This window comes from Malaclemys terrapin, chromosome 4, assembly GCF_027887155.1.
Source record: "Malaclemys terrapin pileata isolate rMalTer1 chromosome 4, rMalTer1.hap1, whole genome shotgun sequence".
NCBI lineage: Eukaryota > Metazoa > Chordata > Testudines > Emydidae > Malaclemys > Malaclemys terrapin.
In genome coordinates, this window is record NC_071508.1 from 65353140 (window position 1) to 65367744 (window position 14605).

At 40.6% G+C, this 14605-nt stretch overlaps 1 protein-coding gene across 5 annotated transcripts in view; it reads left to right on the top strand.

Annotated features, from left to right (window-relative positions):
• BDNF (brain derived neurotrophic factor) overlaps positions 1-13131 on the top strand; it is a 49448-nt gene extending 36317 nt beyond the window's left edge. For all 5 annotated transcript variants that reach the window (XM_054024755.1, XM_054024757.1, XM_054024760.1 and 2 more), the window contains exon 2: positions 8682-13131. In XM_054024755.1, coding sequence (XP_053880730.1) covers positions 8682-9443 — 762 coding nt within the window. In that variant the 3' untranslated portion in view covers positions 9444-13131. The remainder of the gene's footprint in view (positions 1-8681) is intronic.
• The last annotated feature ends 1474 nt before the right edge of the window (positions 13132-14605 follow it).

Here is a 14605-nt window from a genome sequence, read left to right on the forward strand (position 1 = left end):
AACTGGCTAACTTATTGACATAGACTGGTTATATTTCACTGCTGAGTTAAAAGGAGTGATCAATTCCATAAAGGAATCAGTCTCGTCACAAAAGAGCTGTGCAATGTTTCTGCTGAATCAACCCTTTCATGTAATATCACAAGTGTAAGTGCTGCTAAGATTGTTGCATGCAGTTTTCAGAGCTTACCTATGTTTGGAAATCAGGGTTACTTCCAGTGATCAGTCTTTGCTGATGCTTGGACATTACTCCTGGAAGTCATGCCTTTTCTGTATAGTTCTGATAGAATGGTGCAAGAAATATGGCATACCTCCCCGCCTCCCCTTCTGCCCCCGCACTCAGCTACTGATAAGTAAAATGAACCTGTTGGTAGCTAAGATATTTGAGTGGTGCTCCTTCTGCATTGTTAGGTATTTCAGTTCTACTCTATTTTCTGGTTAGTGCATTATCCTGTATTAGTGGATGCTCATTAGCACTTTCTGTAGCTCAGTCTGCAGAACTGTTTCAGTGATAGTCCTATATTCACATGCTCACAAGTTTCTGAAAATTATTCCCCTTTTGAGTGGAGTGTTCCACCCGTGGCCTCTATCGGAAGGTGAACTCCTTTTTGGAAAGCTGCTGTTGTTTTTATTCACTATGGTAGTGCTCAGAGGCCCCAATCCTAGGGTGACCATATTTCCCAAAGAGAAAATGGGACTCCCCCAGCTTCTTGCCTGAGGCCCCCCCATCCCTCCCGCATGAGACTGCCCGTGGCTAGAACCCTGTAGAGGGGGACCCCTCAGGAGTCTGTCAGCCCGTCGCTGGAACCCTGCTGTCCCTCCTAGGCTGGAATGCTTCCTCCCCTCCCCAACTCTGCCTCCCCTGCTGCAGGGGACTGGCATCTCCACTTGCCCTCCCCCCACCCCCAGTTCCTCCACAATGCACCTCACCTTTTTTGACAAAAGTAGGCATTTGTCCTTTTTGCTCTTGCCAACTGATCAAGTCAGCCAAAAAAAGTCAGGATGGCCGGAACAGGATGTCCTGGCCAAAACTAGACATATGGTCACCCTACCCAATCCAGATCAGGTCTCCAAGGTACTGGGTGTCATATAAATATCTAGAAAGGCTGTGTGTGTGGTGGGCTAAACAACCATTTCCCATTGTAGAAGTATTAAAATAATAAGAACATTAGAAAGACCAAAGGTCCTCTAGCCCAGTATCCTGTCTTCTGACAGTGGCCAGTGCCAGGTGCCCTAGAGGGAATGAACAGAACAGTAATCACCAAGTGATCCATCCCCTGTCACCCACTCCCAGCTAGCGAACAGTGTGGGCATGAACACACACTCCCACATCACCACTCTGCTGATATGAAGGTGAACAAGAGTTGTGACATCACTGAGCCGCTAGGCTTGGAAGGCTGTCCGGCCGGTTCTTCACCTGCCTATGCTGCTACTTTCTGCATTGTCTCCACCTCTTGGGCCTCTCACAGGTCAGCCTAATGGAGGTGCTACCAGGAGTTCATGCCTCAAGTATTTTGGAGAGTCAAGAAGATCTTGGATATGGGGTGGAGGGAGGAGTCTGTTTTGTACCATTGGAATAGCTGGGCATGCCTCCCTGAAATTTGGGGGAACCATCTTCCTACCACCATCCTTGCCCCATAGCTTTCCCAGTCCTAAGAATTTATAGGACAAGTGCTACCAGCAGCGCCACCAAGCTAATATTTCAATGTAATGTCAGGACATCATGGCACAATTGTTTTGTGGCTTTCTGAGACTCAGTTTGACGCTTTCCTTTCCCCTCCCCTGATTGCTGTTGGCATTTCTCCTCTTTCTTGGGTGCAAGAGCTCTGGTCAAACTTGGGGACTTCACAAAAACCCATATGGTACCCTGCATAGATATACACTTCCCCAGAGCCACAGGTTGGCTATCACAGCCATATGGTGTATTATTGTTTGTATAGAAGCTGTGATACACTCTTGTGAGACAATAAGAATGTCTCATTTTCACAAGACGTAGTTTGCAACAAACTCAGACTTCCTTGCAGCTTTACTTCCAAATAGCACCTAGCTTGTATAGTTCCGTCGCTGCCATCTCTGGCAACATAGCTGGTTGGTATTATTACCTGAGGAAGCAATAAGCACCAGCATGAGTAGGGAATAATTCTTCCCTCACATTATGCAACAATTTATGAACACGCTAATTCATTAGATTGTGTCTTGTGCATGTGGTTTTTTTCCTTTGATTTCAGTAATAAAAAATAATTATAAAGTTGGATGTATAAATAGCCCTAAGGATAACCTACATGCATCAAACATCCAGTTATGCATGCGTTAAAGGTTAATCTTGTTTGTTCTCAGTACATTTAGTCTTGGCAAATCATGTGCTGACATGCATTTTTTTTTGGTATCTGTTCACACGCTTCTGTAATGATACATAGAGCAGGAACTCATGCCTGTGCCATTCAATAAAATTTAGCAAATTGAACTTAAAAAAAGTCTTAGAAAATGGCAAGACAGAAATTGAATAGTTTCTTGCTGCTAATTTTATCTCCCACCTGGGGTTCCATTCTGATGAATTTAAAGGTCTAATGTACCATTCGCTGCCTAATTTGTTCCCTTTATTTTAACTTTCAAAACCATGTGGCTTTAGTGTCAAGATCCAGTGGAGAAATGTACTTATGCACAGCTATTGACTAGGTCTCTCTGTTGGAAATAGGACCTGTTAATCTTTTTATAATCTGATTAAATTACGTATCTATATAATTATACTATTTTATATTTCAGTGAAGTCTCATTAAATGCAAATATTTGTTTTATTGGAGGGATTATACAGATATGTAATTAACTTCAGATGTAAACTAGTCCTGGCAAGGCCTGCAATTAACCAGTTGCCTTCCCATTTTTACAGTTATGTGGCCTACTTCAGACCTCACTTACACCAATATAATTCCATTATCTTCAGTGGCGTTACACCAAGATAGGTTTATCTGAGCTCAGGCCCATGTGGAGTATGACCTGACTTCTTGTTGGGTTTGCTCTGCTAAGCTGTATTAGGGAAGAAGGATGTTTCTGTGGTCAAAACACTGGGCTGAGACTCAGGAGACCTCATTTCAATTCCTTAGCTCTGCCACAGGTTTCCTGTGTGACCTCGGAGAATTCTCTTAATTTCTATGTGCCTCAGTTCTCCCTCTGCCAAAATAATACTTCCTTTATCTTGGCTATTTATACTGTAAACTCTTTGGTCCAGGGACCATCCCTTACAATGTGCATGTAGAGTACCTAGCACACTGGGGCTTTATTCTCAGTCAGGGCTTCTAGATGCTACCACAATACAAACTAATAATAAAGCGTGTATTATATCAAGCTTGTGTTGAAGCCTAACACGTCATCCCAGCGCATAAATGATGGAAAGATGTTACAGCACCCATAGAGAACATGCAGGATCAGGCCCTGGTTGGTGTTTTGAGTTTAAGGGGGAGATTTTGCCCTGGTTGACCAAAAGGAAAAAGCAGTGGCAGGAAGGCTGTGGCAGGGAGGAAAACTGAGTTACTATATCATTGCAGGAAGTTGGCCACCACCCTCTCCCTAGCAAAATAGCTAGCGGTTCTGTCCCCAAATCCTGGAATACCCCAGAGATCCCCATGGATCTGCTACAGAAAAAGGATGATCCACACAGGAGCCTTGTGCATCTGTATTGGCATAGTGGTCCTGTTTCACACCTTTTGGCTTTGTGCCCTGGGGCCCTCCCGGGAAAGTGAAAGGGCATGCATGCTGCATTAACTTCTAGGTATATTTGTCACTGTTTGCCTATGTGTGGGAGGGACAATTGTCATAGCTCAGCCCTGTGTGCAGATTCCTGGAATTGTTGAGGCACCTCCATGCAAGGTTTCATTGAGGTTGTCTTTCCACATGGAAAGGGAAAGTACTGTGCACGGATTCTGGACAGATGGTTTCCCCTCCCGCCCCTTCCCTGCACAGATACAATAGTAAAGGGTATTTAGCAATTCTGCTAGTAAAGCAGACTGGAAGATAGGCAAATACAGCTCTCTTCTCTTTTTCCCTCTGGCTCATATAGCACAGTAGCTAAGCAGCAAACAGGAGTGCGTACATAATCTGCATTGGTATTTGGATTTACAAGACATTTACTGTAATTGAACAGGCAGTAACTCTATTGATCTGGGAGCAGAAGGGAAAGAATTGAAAACTCACATTCAAACTGTAATAACTGTTTTCAGTGACCCTTTTGATATGGATATTACAATATTAAGGATCTGGTACCAATTCATTAAGTGAGATATGAACCTTGCATTCATCAGTAAATTCACAGAGCCTGGGGTAATATTTTTAAAGTAACAAAGAAAAAGTCTCTAGCTTTTGAAAGTGGCTGAAAGATTTTTATCTGTGTACTGAGATTTAACACTCTTATTCCATTATGACCTCATTATTACAAGATTAGAAGACATCGTGTGACTGCATCTGTGCTTCCACTATGAGCACACTGTTGCCTATGAAATGAAAAGGTTTTGTATGTGTTAAAAGGATTTCCCACCACATTAGCACATTTGGACATCATTCTTTGCTACAGATGATGAATGTGCCCAATGTACAAGTTACTAGCAGTCTCTTTTCTCTATAAAGAAATACAGACCAACCAATCTTTTGAGATGTTACATATCCATTGGTACTTGACCCATAACTCATTTAAAGAGGAGACTGTTGAAATTTTAGGTCCCAAAATTCACTTATCAGAAAGGTGTGTTTACGGTGCCTTAAGGGTGGATTCCAGATATAGTTTTTCTGTTTGCTGCCAGGCTAAATTGCTAAAAGGGAAAAAAAGCCACGGTATGGTGACCTATTATATCAACAGATCCACTTGTGTGCTATTGTTGTGCAACTCTGGCAGTGTAAAAGATGGCTGAGAGAATTGTTAATAGGATTCAAAGCCTAATTGGACTTCAGCCCCCATCCCTCAGATTACTTATGCGCGATAAAGATAATCCTATGTCATGCTCTGGGTGTAAATTGATCAGGATTAGGGTGGATTCTTTTCTACAGTGATGGAGGGAAGAACTGGTTAGGTGTACTCAGAGCCAACGAGAAGGGGGGGAAGCTGGTACAAATTACCAGGGCCCGGCGGTCCGGAACGGGCCCAGGGCCAAGCTTCTCTGGTTCTCCCCCCCTCGTCGGCCCTATTTAGCCGGTGCCCGCCCTTGCTGGGGGGCCCAAAATTTTTTTTCACCGTGGCCCGAACCCACTCTCGGTGGCCCTGGGTGTACTGTGGGTGGTAACTGACTAAAACAGTAGGTACTGAGCACTGACAGACTGCATGGACCAATGGCCAGCTGGCAGAGGATATCTGTGGACTAATGGATTGAACCTTTTTTTTTTTTGGTCTCCCACAAGCATTGTCATGCCTCTTTTCCACGCTATCTCTTATGGCTGACTCTGGGGGGGGAGAGGGGGGTGTAGGGCAATCACCTGGATGCCAACTTCCAGAGGTGCTGAACTGCTGTGCCACTCAGTTTTGGCTGGCTTTCCCCCTGCCCCTCAGCCACTCGTAGGGATGGGAGGCGCCAAAAACATTTTCCACCTTGACCAGCAAAACAGCTAGAGCCACTACTGGTAAAATGTATAACCTAAATCATTTTTCAGAGCCACTAGTCTCTTCTCCTCTAAATCCCTTTTTAAAACCCATTGCTATCATGATGCCCACTGTAAACTGCCTAGGTAGGTAGTCTGTTAGTGATTCATTCGGTCTCTCATTTACTCACCTAATTTTCAAACAAACTTTGAGGCCCCAAACTGTAGACCTAGCTCATATGTGTGTCCCTATTGCACTTACCTTTGTCTCTCCCCTCCCCATCCTGTTTTGTTTTACACCCACTTGGCATGTCTAATCCCTATTTAGACTGTAAGGTTTTTGGCATAGGGACTCTCTTTTATTTTATGCTTGTACAGCTCCCTGCACAATGGAGCTTTGATATTGGCTGGGGCCTCTGGGCACTATTGTAATATAAATAATAATAACATTAATGAGTACTTGAATGGAGGCCATAAGATCTTGGTTTTGTTCCTAACTCTGCTGTTAACTTATTGTGTGACCTTGGGCAAATCACTTAGGCCTTGGCTACACTGGCGCTGTACAGCGCTGCAACTTGCTGCGCTCAGGGGTGTGAAAATGCTCCCCCCCCCCCCGAGCGCAGCGAGTGGAGCCAGTGTAATCAGAGCCTGCAGCGCTGCACGCTATTCCCCTCACAGGAGGAGTACATATAGCGCTGCAAGAGAGCTCTCGCGGCAGCGCTGGGAAGTCCTGAGTGTAGCCAAGGCCGTAGGGCAGAATTTTCAAAATGTTTACAGATTTTTCAGTGTCTCAGTTCTTGGGTGAAGCTGAACCAATGGGAGCATAATCTCTCAGTGCCATAGGTGCCCTGTCTGCCAGTAAGATAAATCTATGTTTATATTAATAATGATACCCAGTCTGTAAGATGCTTTGAGATCCAAAGGATGAAAAACACTATTTATGTACAAAAGATGATTGTTCCTCATCATTAGAAGAAATGTTCCTGTGAGTCACAGCCATCAGGTTTGTTTAATTTCAATGTGTCTGCGCCACAATGACACACTTAAACAGGAAGGATGACTTGGACATGAGGATCTCCTCAGCTCAACTCACCCCTCAAGTAAATTCCTCTTGAAAGAAATAACCCTTCACTAAGTGAATGTTGGGCCCTAAAACCTGGGCAATGTCCCTCTAGCATGTGAGCTTTTTAGTTTGGTCTTTTCCACTTGTGATTTTGAGAGTACTGGTTTCCCACAGAATATTTGTAGGAGATGAAGTAAGACTTTTACGGAGCACCCTGTTGCCAGACAAATACAGCATTTACTCCAGTGTGCATGCCAAGTATGAGGTACTTCCGAATGAACTTCAAAAGCACTGAAATGAACATTAGCTGCTGCTTCAAAAATGTGAACAATGCCATTGCTTTCTAGCAAGCAGTGAACTGGCATGAGCAGGGATCGGAAGGGAGAAAAAGTAACAAGTGGACTTAGAAGATGTTGTAGCAGCACTTTCAGATCAGCAAACACAGCTCTCTTTGTCACTGAGGGGTTTCAGGAATTGTATAGATTTCTTATTAAAGGAGCACCTAAAATGTGCAATGTAGCATCTAAAATATGAACTGTACAGACATACATAGCAAGAGACAGTTCCTGCCCTGAAGCGTTTATAATCTGAAAAGACAAAACAAAGGGTAGGTGGATAGACATGCAAGCAGACTCTCTGAGGTGCTGATAGGAACACATTTTGTTAATTCTACTGGGTGTGTGTTGTGGGTTTTGATAATATATAAACCACTCCCTCACTCTTCCTCTTCCATACTGCATGATGTTTGCCTTATCACACACTGCAAGCATTTCTCTCCCCTTGCCCACCTCACACCACAGACTGTGGGCTGAGTGTGAGAGACAAAAGGCAAACCAGACAGTCATGATATTTAAAACTCCCTGGGATGGTGGCAGGGCCCTAATGGCTGGTTCATGCTATCTCTGCTGTGCTCAAACACTGGGGCCAAATGTTGCCATTCTTACTCAGGAAAACTTTCATTGAAATCAATGCTGAGTTCAACAGCTAGCTTGCCTGAATAAAGACTGTAGGATTTGGCCTTTGCCAGTTACCATACAGTGATTTTATTATTGTCCTTTCAATATAACGTGTGTTGAAACATTTCCATCACATTCAGATGATACAAACAATTTATTTACTTAGGCTGCATTTTAAGTGTTTATTATAGTGTTAACTCTGTGATGGTTTGTCTGGTTGCATAGTCAATGTCTGTATACACCTACTTTTAGGCAAGAAGTAGGCCTGCCAATGCTCAGTAATTGTATAGCTTCCATTGGTGATTGAAAGTACAGCTTATGGTGGTTGTGTCCACATGTGCTATAGACAACCTCAGGCAGACAGGCTGTGACATGGTTTGGGCCACAACACACCTCAGAATAAAATACCTGTGCGCGCACTCAAAATGGAAATCTTGTTTGACCCACATGAGCAACAACCGCACAGGAAAATAGTTGCTGGAGAGGGTTCTGGCAGAGCAACTTTTATTTAGTATGGCTGTTGCTAGCACAGTTCAAGCTGCCGTATAGATAGGGACTAAATGCCTAGCTAATTACTTTTTGCCCAGAACGTTCATGTTGTGACATACACAACCTCAAATTTGTTTTAGTAGCACAAGAGAAGGTAGCTCGACTTTACATCTCAAATTCAACATCAGGGTTAAAATACGTTGTCTGTATTTTAAAGTACACAGCTATCTCTGACACTTTTCAAATTCTTACCCTTGTACTGTGGATGTTTAGTGCCATTTCTAATCTGCTGTTACACTCGCACCACAAATGCGATCTTAAACCGATATAGTATCTGAAGTGTAACATTTACTAGTGAAGGACTTTGGGCAGGGTTGCCTATTCATTGGCTTACGTGTTAGCTGAAGATATAAATCAAGGGACAAATGTTGAGCGTCTCTTTATAAAACGGAAACAATAAAGCACCATTGATATTAATCTGCACCTTTGTGCAACTGATGTTCATAACAACTGTTAGATGAGTAAACTTTTCTCCTCTCAGGTCAACTAAATGGATATGGATATGTTTTGGTCCCTATGAAATTTTAAATCTCTGTTTTTTGTCTTGTCCTTAACAGTTCCACCAAGTAAGAAGAGTGATGACCATCCTTTTCCTTACTATGGTTATTTCATACTTCAGTTGCATGAAAGCTGCCCCTATGAAAGAAGCAAGTGTCAGAGGACTAGGCAGCTTGGCTTACCCAGGTCTTCGGACCCATGGGACTCTGGAGAGCCTAAGTGGGCCCAACACTGGTTCAAGAGGACTGACCTCATTGGCAGATACTTTTGAACATGTCATAGAGGAGCTTCTAGATGAGGAACAGGACGTCCAGCCCAGTGAGGAAAACAAGGATGCCGACTTGTACACATCTCGGGTTATGCTAAGCAGTCAAGTGCCTTTGGAGCCCCCATTGCTCTTTCTGCTTGAGGAGTACAAAAATTACTTGGATGCTGCAAATATGTCCATGAGGGTCCGGCGCCACTCTGACCCTGCTCGCCGTGGGGAGCTAAGCGTGTGTGACAGTACTAGTGAGTGGGTAACAGCAGCAGAGAAAAAGACTGCAGTGGACATGTCTGGTGCAACGGTTACGGTCCTGGAAAAAGTCCCAGTACCCAAAGGCCAACTGAAGCAATACTTCTATGAGACCAAATGCAATCCCAAAGGTTACACAAAAGAGGGTTGCAGGGGCATAGACAAGAGGCACTGGAATTCCCAGTGCCGAACTACCCAGTCTTATGTGCGAGCTCTCACCATGGATAACAAAAAGAGAGTTGGCTGGCGGTTTATAAGAATAGACACTTCCTGTGTATGTACATTGACCATTAAAAGGGGAAGATAGTGGATTCATGTTGTATAGATTATATTGAGACAAAATTATCTATTTGTATATATACATAACAGGGTAAATTATTCAGTAAAATAATAATTTTATGGACTGCATGTATAACTGAAGTTTATACAGTACAGTGGTTCCACAATCTATTTATTGAACATATCCATGACCTGAAGGGGAACAAACGTCATTTGCGCACAACTAAAACAAATAAGTCTCTGCATTACATTCCTCGATAACATTGTGGTTTGTTGCCGTTGCCAAGAATCGAAAACGTAAAAAGTTTAAAAAAAATAATAAAATTGCATGCTGCTTCAATTGTGAATTGATGATAAACTGTCCTCTTTCAGAAAAAAAATTTGAACCAAAACATTCCGTTTACATTTAGACAGTAAGTATCTTTATTCCTGTTAGTATTATATCTGTTTACTGCTTTTAACTTCTGATAGCGTTGGAATTAAAACAATGTCAAGGTGCTGTTGTCATAGTTTTACTGTTTTATTTTTTTACTTTTAAATTCCCTCAAGGTTGGAAAAAGGAAAAAAATCGTTATGATATATGTTCTGGATAAAACAAATTTGGGTTTTTTTTGTATGTTGTGAAGGTGTTTGCAATATTGAATCAGGCTACTGACAAAATAAATAAATAAAAAAAAAGAGGCAACTGAAAAAGAATGCTGATGTTCTGCTTCACATTGCTGAACTGCAGGCTTAAGGACAGTACTTGAGTAACTGTCTGGCTCCATGCTTTTTTTTGCTTTTTTTATTTTGATGGCTATATTTTGAAAAAACTGCATTTGCTTATATCACATTGGTTTGTGTGGGGGGTGAGGTTTGATGGAGGGGTTGTTTGGAGTTCCCCCCCCTTCCTGTCTTGGGCAGGAAATTGATTGCAATCTCTAAAATATTTCACTCCTCACCATATGACTAAAGCTTGTCATATTGAAAATATCATATAGACTGTTGAGAGCAATTACTTAAAATGTAATAAAAGACTTTTTGTGCTTGGATCAAACGTTTTGTTGAAGCACAATAAAATTTCACGATAATGTGGTCTGAACAAAGTACAGTAAACGTAGATCAGAGTGGCTACAGGATTGGACAGTGTGGGCCCAATTCAATTATGAGTTACAACACATTGGTTTGAGTGGGGCTGCGTGAGTATAAATCTGCAATGAATTTGGCACCATGTGTTCAGCAGCAGAGCAATGCCATTGCCCTGCATATTGATGTATGTACTATAGCCTAATTCTCCACTGATGACAAAGGAATCATCTAATGCGCTCTGTCCCTTTTGTTTCTGGGAAATATAGCACTTGAGAAATTGAGAGAATTCAGGCCTGAAAGACTCTGGAGGGGTGGCTCTGGAATGAAGTAGAAAGAGGGCTCTACCACTAACTTTAAGTACTGAATATATTTGGATACGTTCAAGAGGTTCTATATCTTAAGGCATAGTACATGGCAGCTTTAATCCACTAAACAAATAGCATCATGAATAAATAAGACTGTAAAAAAAATGGTAGGTGTGATAGTCACTGTTGGGATAACTAACACCAAATCCAGTTAGACGTGAATATCTAATTGCAGCAATGTCCTAGTAGTCCAATAGCATGAAATCCGTATTTTTGAGTTAGAAACTCAAAAACAGAGCAAAGATGATTAAACACAGGATAAATGTAGGTAAGGACTAAGTACAGCAATTGAAGTGAATACAGTGGGGGGGAAACGTGCATTCTAGAGTGAGGGAAAGTAGCTCGCCCTCTACTCAAGTAACCAGTAGTTAGTGAGTCTATTAGCCCAATAGTTCAGCTTTGTTGGCGATTCAGGTAGGTGGGAGAAAAGAGATAAGAGGAAAAAAATAGGTAAAACAAAAACACTTAAATTTTGCTATACTTCATCCAGAATTTAATATTAGCAAAATGTGTGCCCTATTTTGCATCTCTATTTTAAATCACCAGCGATCAGGCTTATTGTAAAATGTACTCCCTTCTTACAAATTATCCCTGGACATATGTTCAACACCCAATAACCCACCTATTTGATCAATATACAAATAGACATTATCCCATAAATTAACCCAATCATCCTTGTCAGCCAAGGATTGACTAAATAAATGGTCTTTATACTAAAGGTAAACAGACTCTGGATCTGTCAGTTCTGCAGAAGAAATGACTACCAGAATTTAGCTGCCCCACCTGCTCAATGACAACTTCTTCCTCCATCCTCAATATGTTTAAGCTTAGGGACTGTTAGCAGGAGTGTGCTGCTGCAACTGTGGAAATCCACAGGGATAAAGAGAGAGACATTTACCTGAACCTCTTGAAGCTGCAAACTTCAGGCTTTATGGAGAGATTACACGCAGGCTGCTCCCAGATGGAAACTAGAAATAAAGTACTTACCTGAAGATCTCAAAGCTCCAGTTTGAGTTTGCTTTATACAAGCTGAAGGGTTGGGTGGGAGAGGATTTGATTTTGTTCAATCAGTTGGTCCATCATCAGTTTTGTGTATGTTAAATATCCTTCTTTTTCATAGCCCTGATAATACCGTATGAAGCAATTGCAACCTCAAAAGTATTTCCATACTCTTTCTGTAGTCAGAAGGGCTGAAATCCTGTCCCCATTGAAGTCAATGAAAGTTTTGGCATTGACTTTAATGAAGCTGGAATTTTAGCCAAGAAGAGCAACTGACTCTACTTTAGGTCTAACTTTAGATGTGACAATGGTTTTATTTTGTCATATTTTTCAAACCACAAAAATTAAAAAAGGCAGCCATGTAGGAAACAGGAAGGGGTGAAATTAAGCAGAGTATAGATGTATTATCTATTTCTTAACTTGGCAGTGGAAGGACAGATAGAACATGACAGGAATCTAATTTGGACATAAGATTAAAAATAATAAATTCTAATTGACTTTAATAAGTTTCTATGAGAGAAGTGACTGTTTCTTTAAATATAATTTGTACTAGAAAGAACAAAGATAGTGAACTTGCAAAATTATCTATAGATATGTCTTTACTCAAACAAAACTCTCACCCAGGATTGGGCCAGATGTGGGGACTATATGTTGTAGAGTCTTAAAAATACTGTACATTGATCTATGTCCAAATTCTGCCACTCTTACTCTTGAGTAATTGAAATTAATGAGTCTCATAGAGTAGCTTATTAAACAAAGTGAGTAAAGGTTGAAGAATCTGACTTCTATTTTTCTTTAATAATTGTACATTTTAAAAAATCCATAATTTGGGGGGGGGGAGACAGGAATAGTAAATTTAATCTTCTATGCAAGTATATTAATGTGGTACAAATTATTCCCTAAGGTGTTGTTATTTACAATTTTTGTAAGATGAACCAGGCAATTAATTACAATATGGTTCCATGGCTGTCACATGCCAGGCCTAAGACATACATGATCCCAGGTTTGGCAGTTTTAGTTGAAATGAGATATTTTTTAAAAAGTCACTCAATTGAAGTCTTGCTGTGGCAAAGGTATTTCATTCATGTCAGCAGGCCTATTGCTTTGTTAAAGTAAAGACTTTTGTGCAAATGTAAGTTAATGTCTGTGGAACAGTTCTCTATTATTCACCATGTGTAACAAATATTTATTGTATATTTATATAATGTTATGTTTTTTGGGAAACCTTGAAGTTGGCATTAAAATTAAAAGTATCTGCAGCATACTGTAAATATAATTAAGCTATATTTAAGTGTACTAATTAATATATGTTTAAGTATAACATTTTGTATTCTTTTAAAATATTTTCTATATATATAAAAAAAATGGGTGTGGGAAGGGTTGGGGACCATGTCACTTTTCCTTAATTGTAAAACAAACTTGAGTTTTACTATGAAGATGTGTGTTCCTTGCTTTAAAACACCATTTACTTTATTTTAACAATAACACTTCATTTAGAGAGCAGATAGCCACTTGTTTCATAGCTGAGACAAGGTGAGTGATGCAATATATTTTATTGGGCCAACTTCTGTTGGTGAACGAGACAAGCTTTCGAGCTGATCCAGAGCTCTTCTTCATAACTGGGGGGTGGCATGTCAAGATGTCATTTTCCACAAAACTTGAAGATTCTTTTCAGAATTATGTATTTCCATTTAATTCTAGACCATGAATGCTAGGAACATGAATATCCATGAATCTGGCATAGCTGATTTTATTCAGCTATGAAAAATGGTTAAAATTGAAGTAGGGTGGTGGGATTTTTTTAATAAATCAGTTAATAAATAACTGAACTAATGAGACATACATTCAATGTTTATAGTCTGGTCATGTACCTGTTTTTTGGAAATGGTACCATGTATATTCATATCTATTACATAGAACTTATATATGACCCCGTGGAGTTCTATCTCAGATTGGAATTTTCTTGGGTTAACATTTTTAGCCTTTCTAAAAGGATATGCCTCTGCTATAACTGCCAAGCCTTTGTATGCTTAATTATACCATAGTCATAGAATGATCAATAAATCATCATGATGAATGGAAAACTTTCAAATACGTTACAAAAAAATTCTTTTTAAATTCCAGTGTTGCAACTTTCCCAAGAGATCAGTGCCAATAATTCCTTCACAGAACCTAGTAAATTGTACTTCTGCAGATTATCATTTATATTAAACACACATGCATGCATATAACCCTTTAGTGTTGTCTTAAAAATAAGGCTAACGAAAGCCATAACAAATATTGAAATGGTTACAGGGTATGGAATAATGGTAAGAGAGAGCTCTTACTGCTATGCCCTGATCCTGCTGCTGGCAGTACGTTCTTTGCAAGAGGTCCTTGGTTTTGGAACTTGCTTCTCCCCCTTTGTATTCCAGAGCTGAGATTTGTTAACTCTTCAGGCTAGCTGCAATGCACATTCCCCCAACACACACCTTTCCAAAGGCTGTTGAGAAGGGGGCTGGGCTAAGGTGAATACATTTATAGGCTTATTCTGTTATTTTAAGTTATGGGCTAGGCAACCAGGGAACAGGATGGGTACCTATAGTTACACTTTAGAAATCTGAAGGTGTAAATAATCCAGTTGATAGACGAGAAAAGCCAGTCTGGAATGGCTGATTATAATAAGACTGCAGAGACTGAAATGCAGTTTGGCAACCATTATCCAGTTTTTTCTTTTTTCTAGTAAGAGACAACAGATTTACATAACTTGGAATCTTGG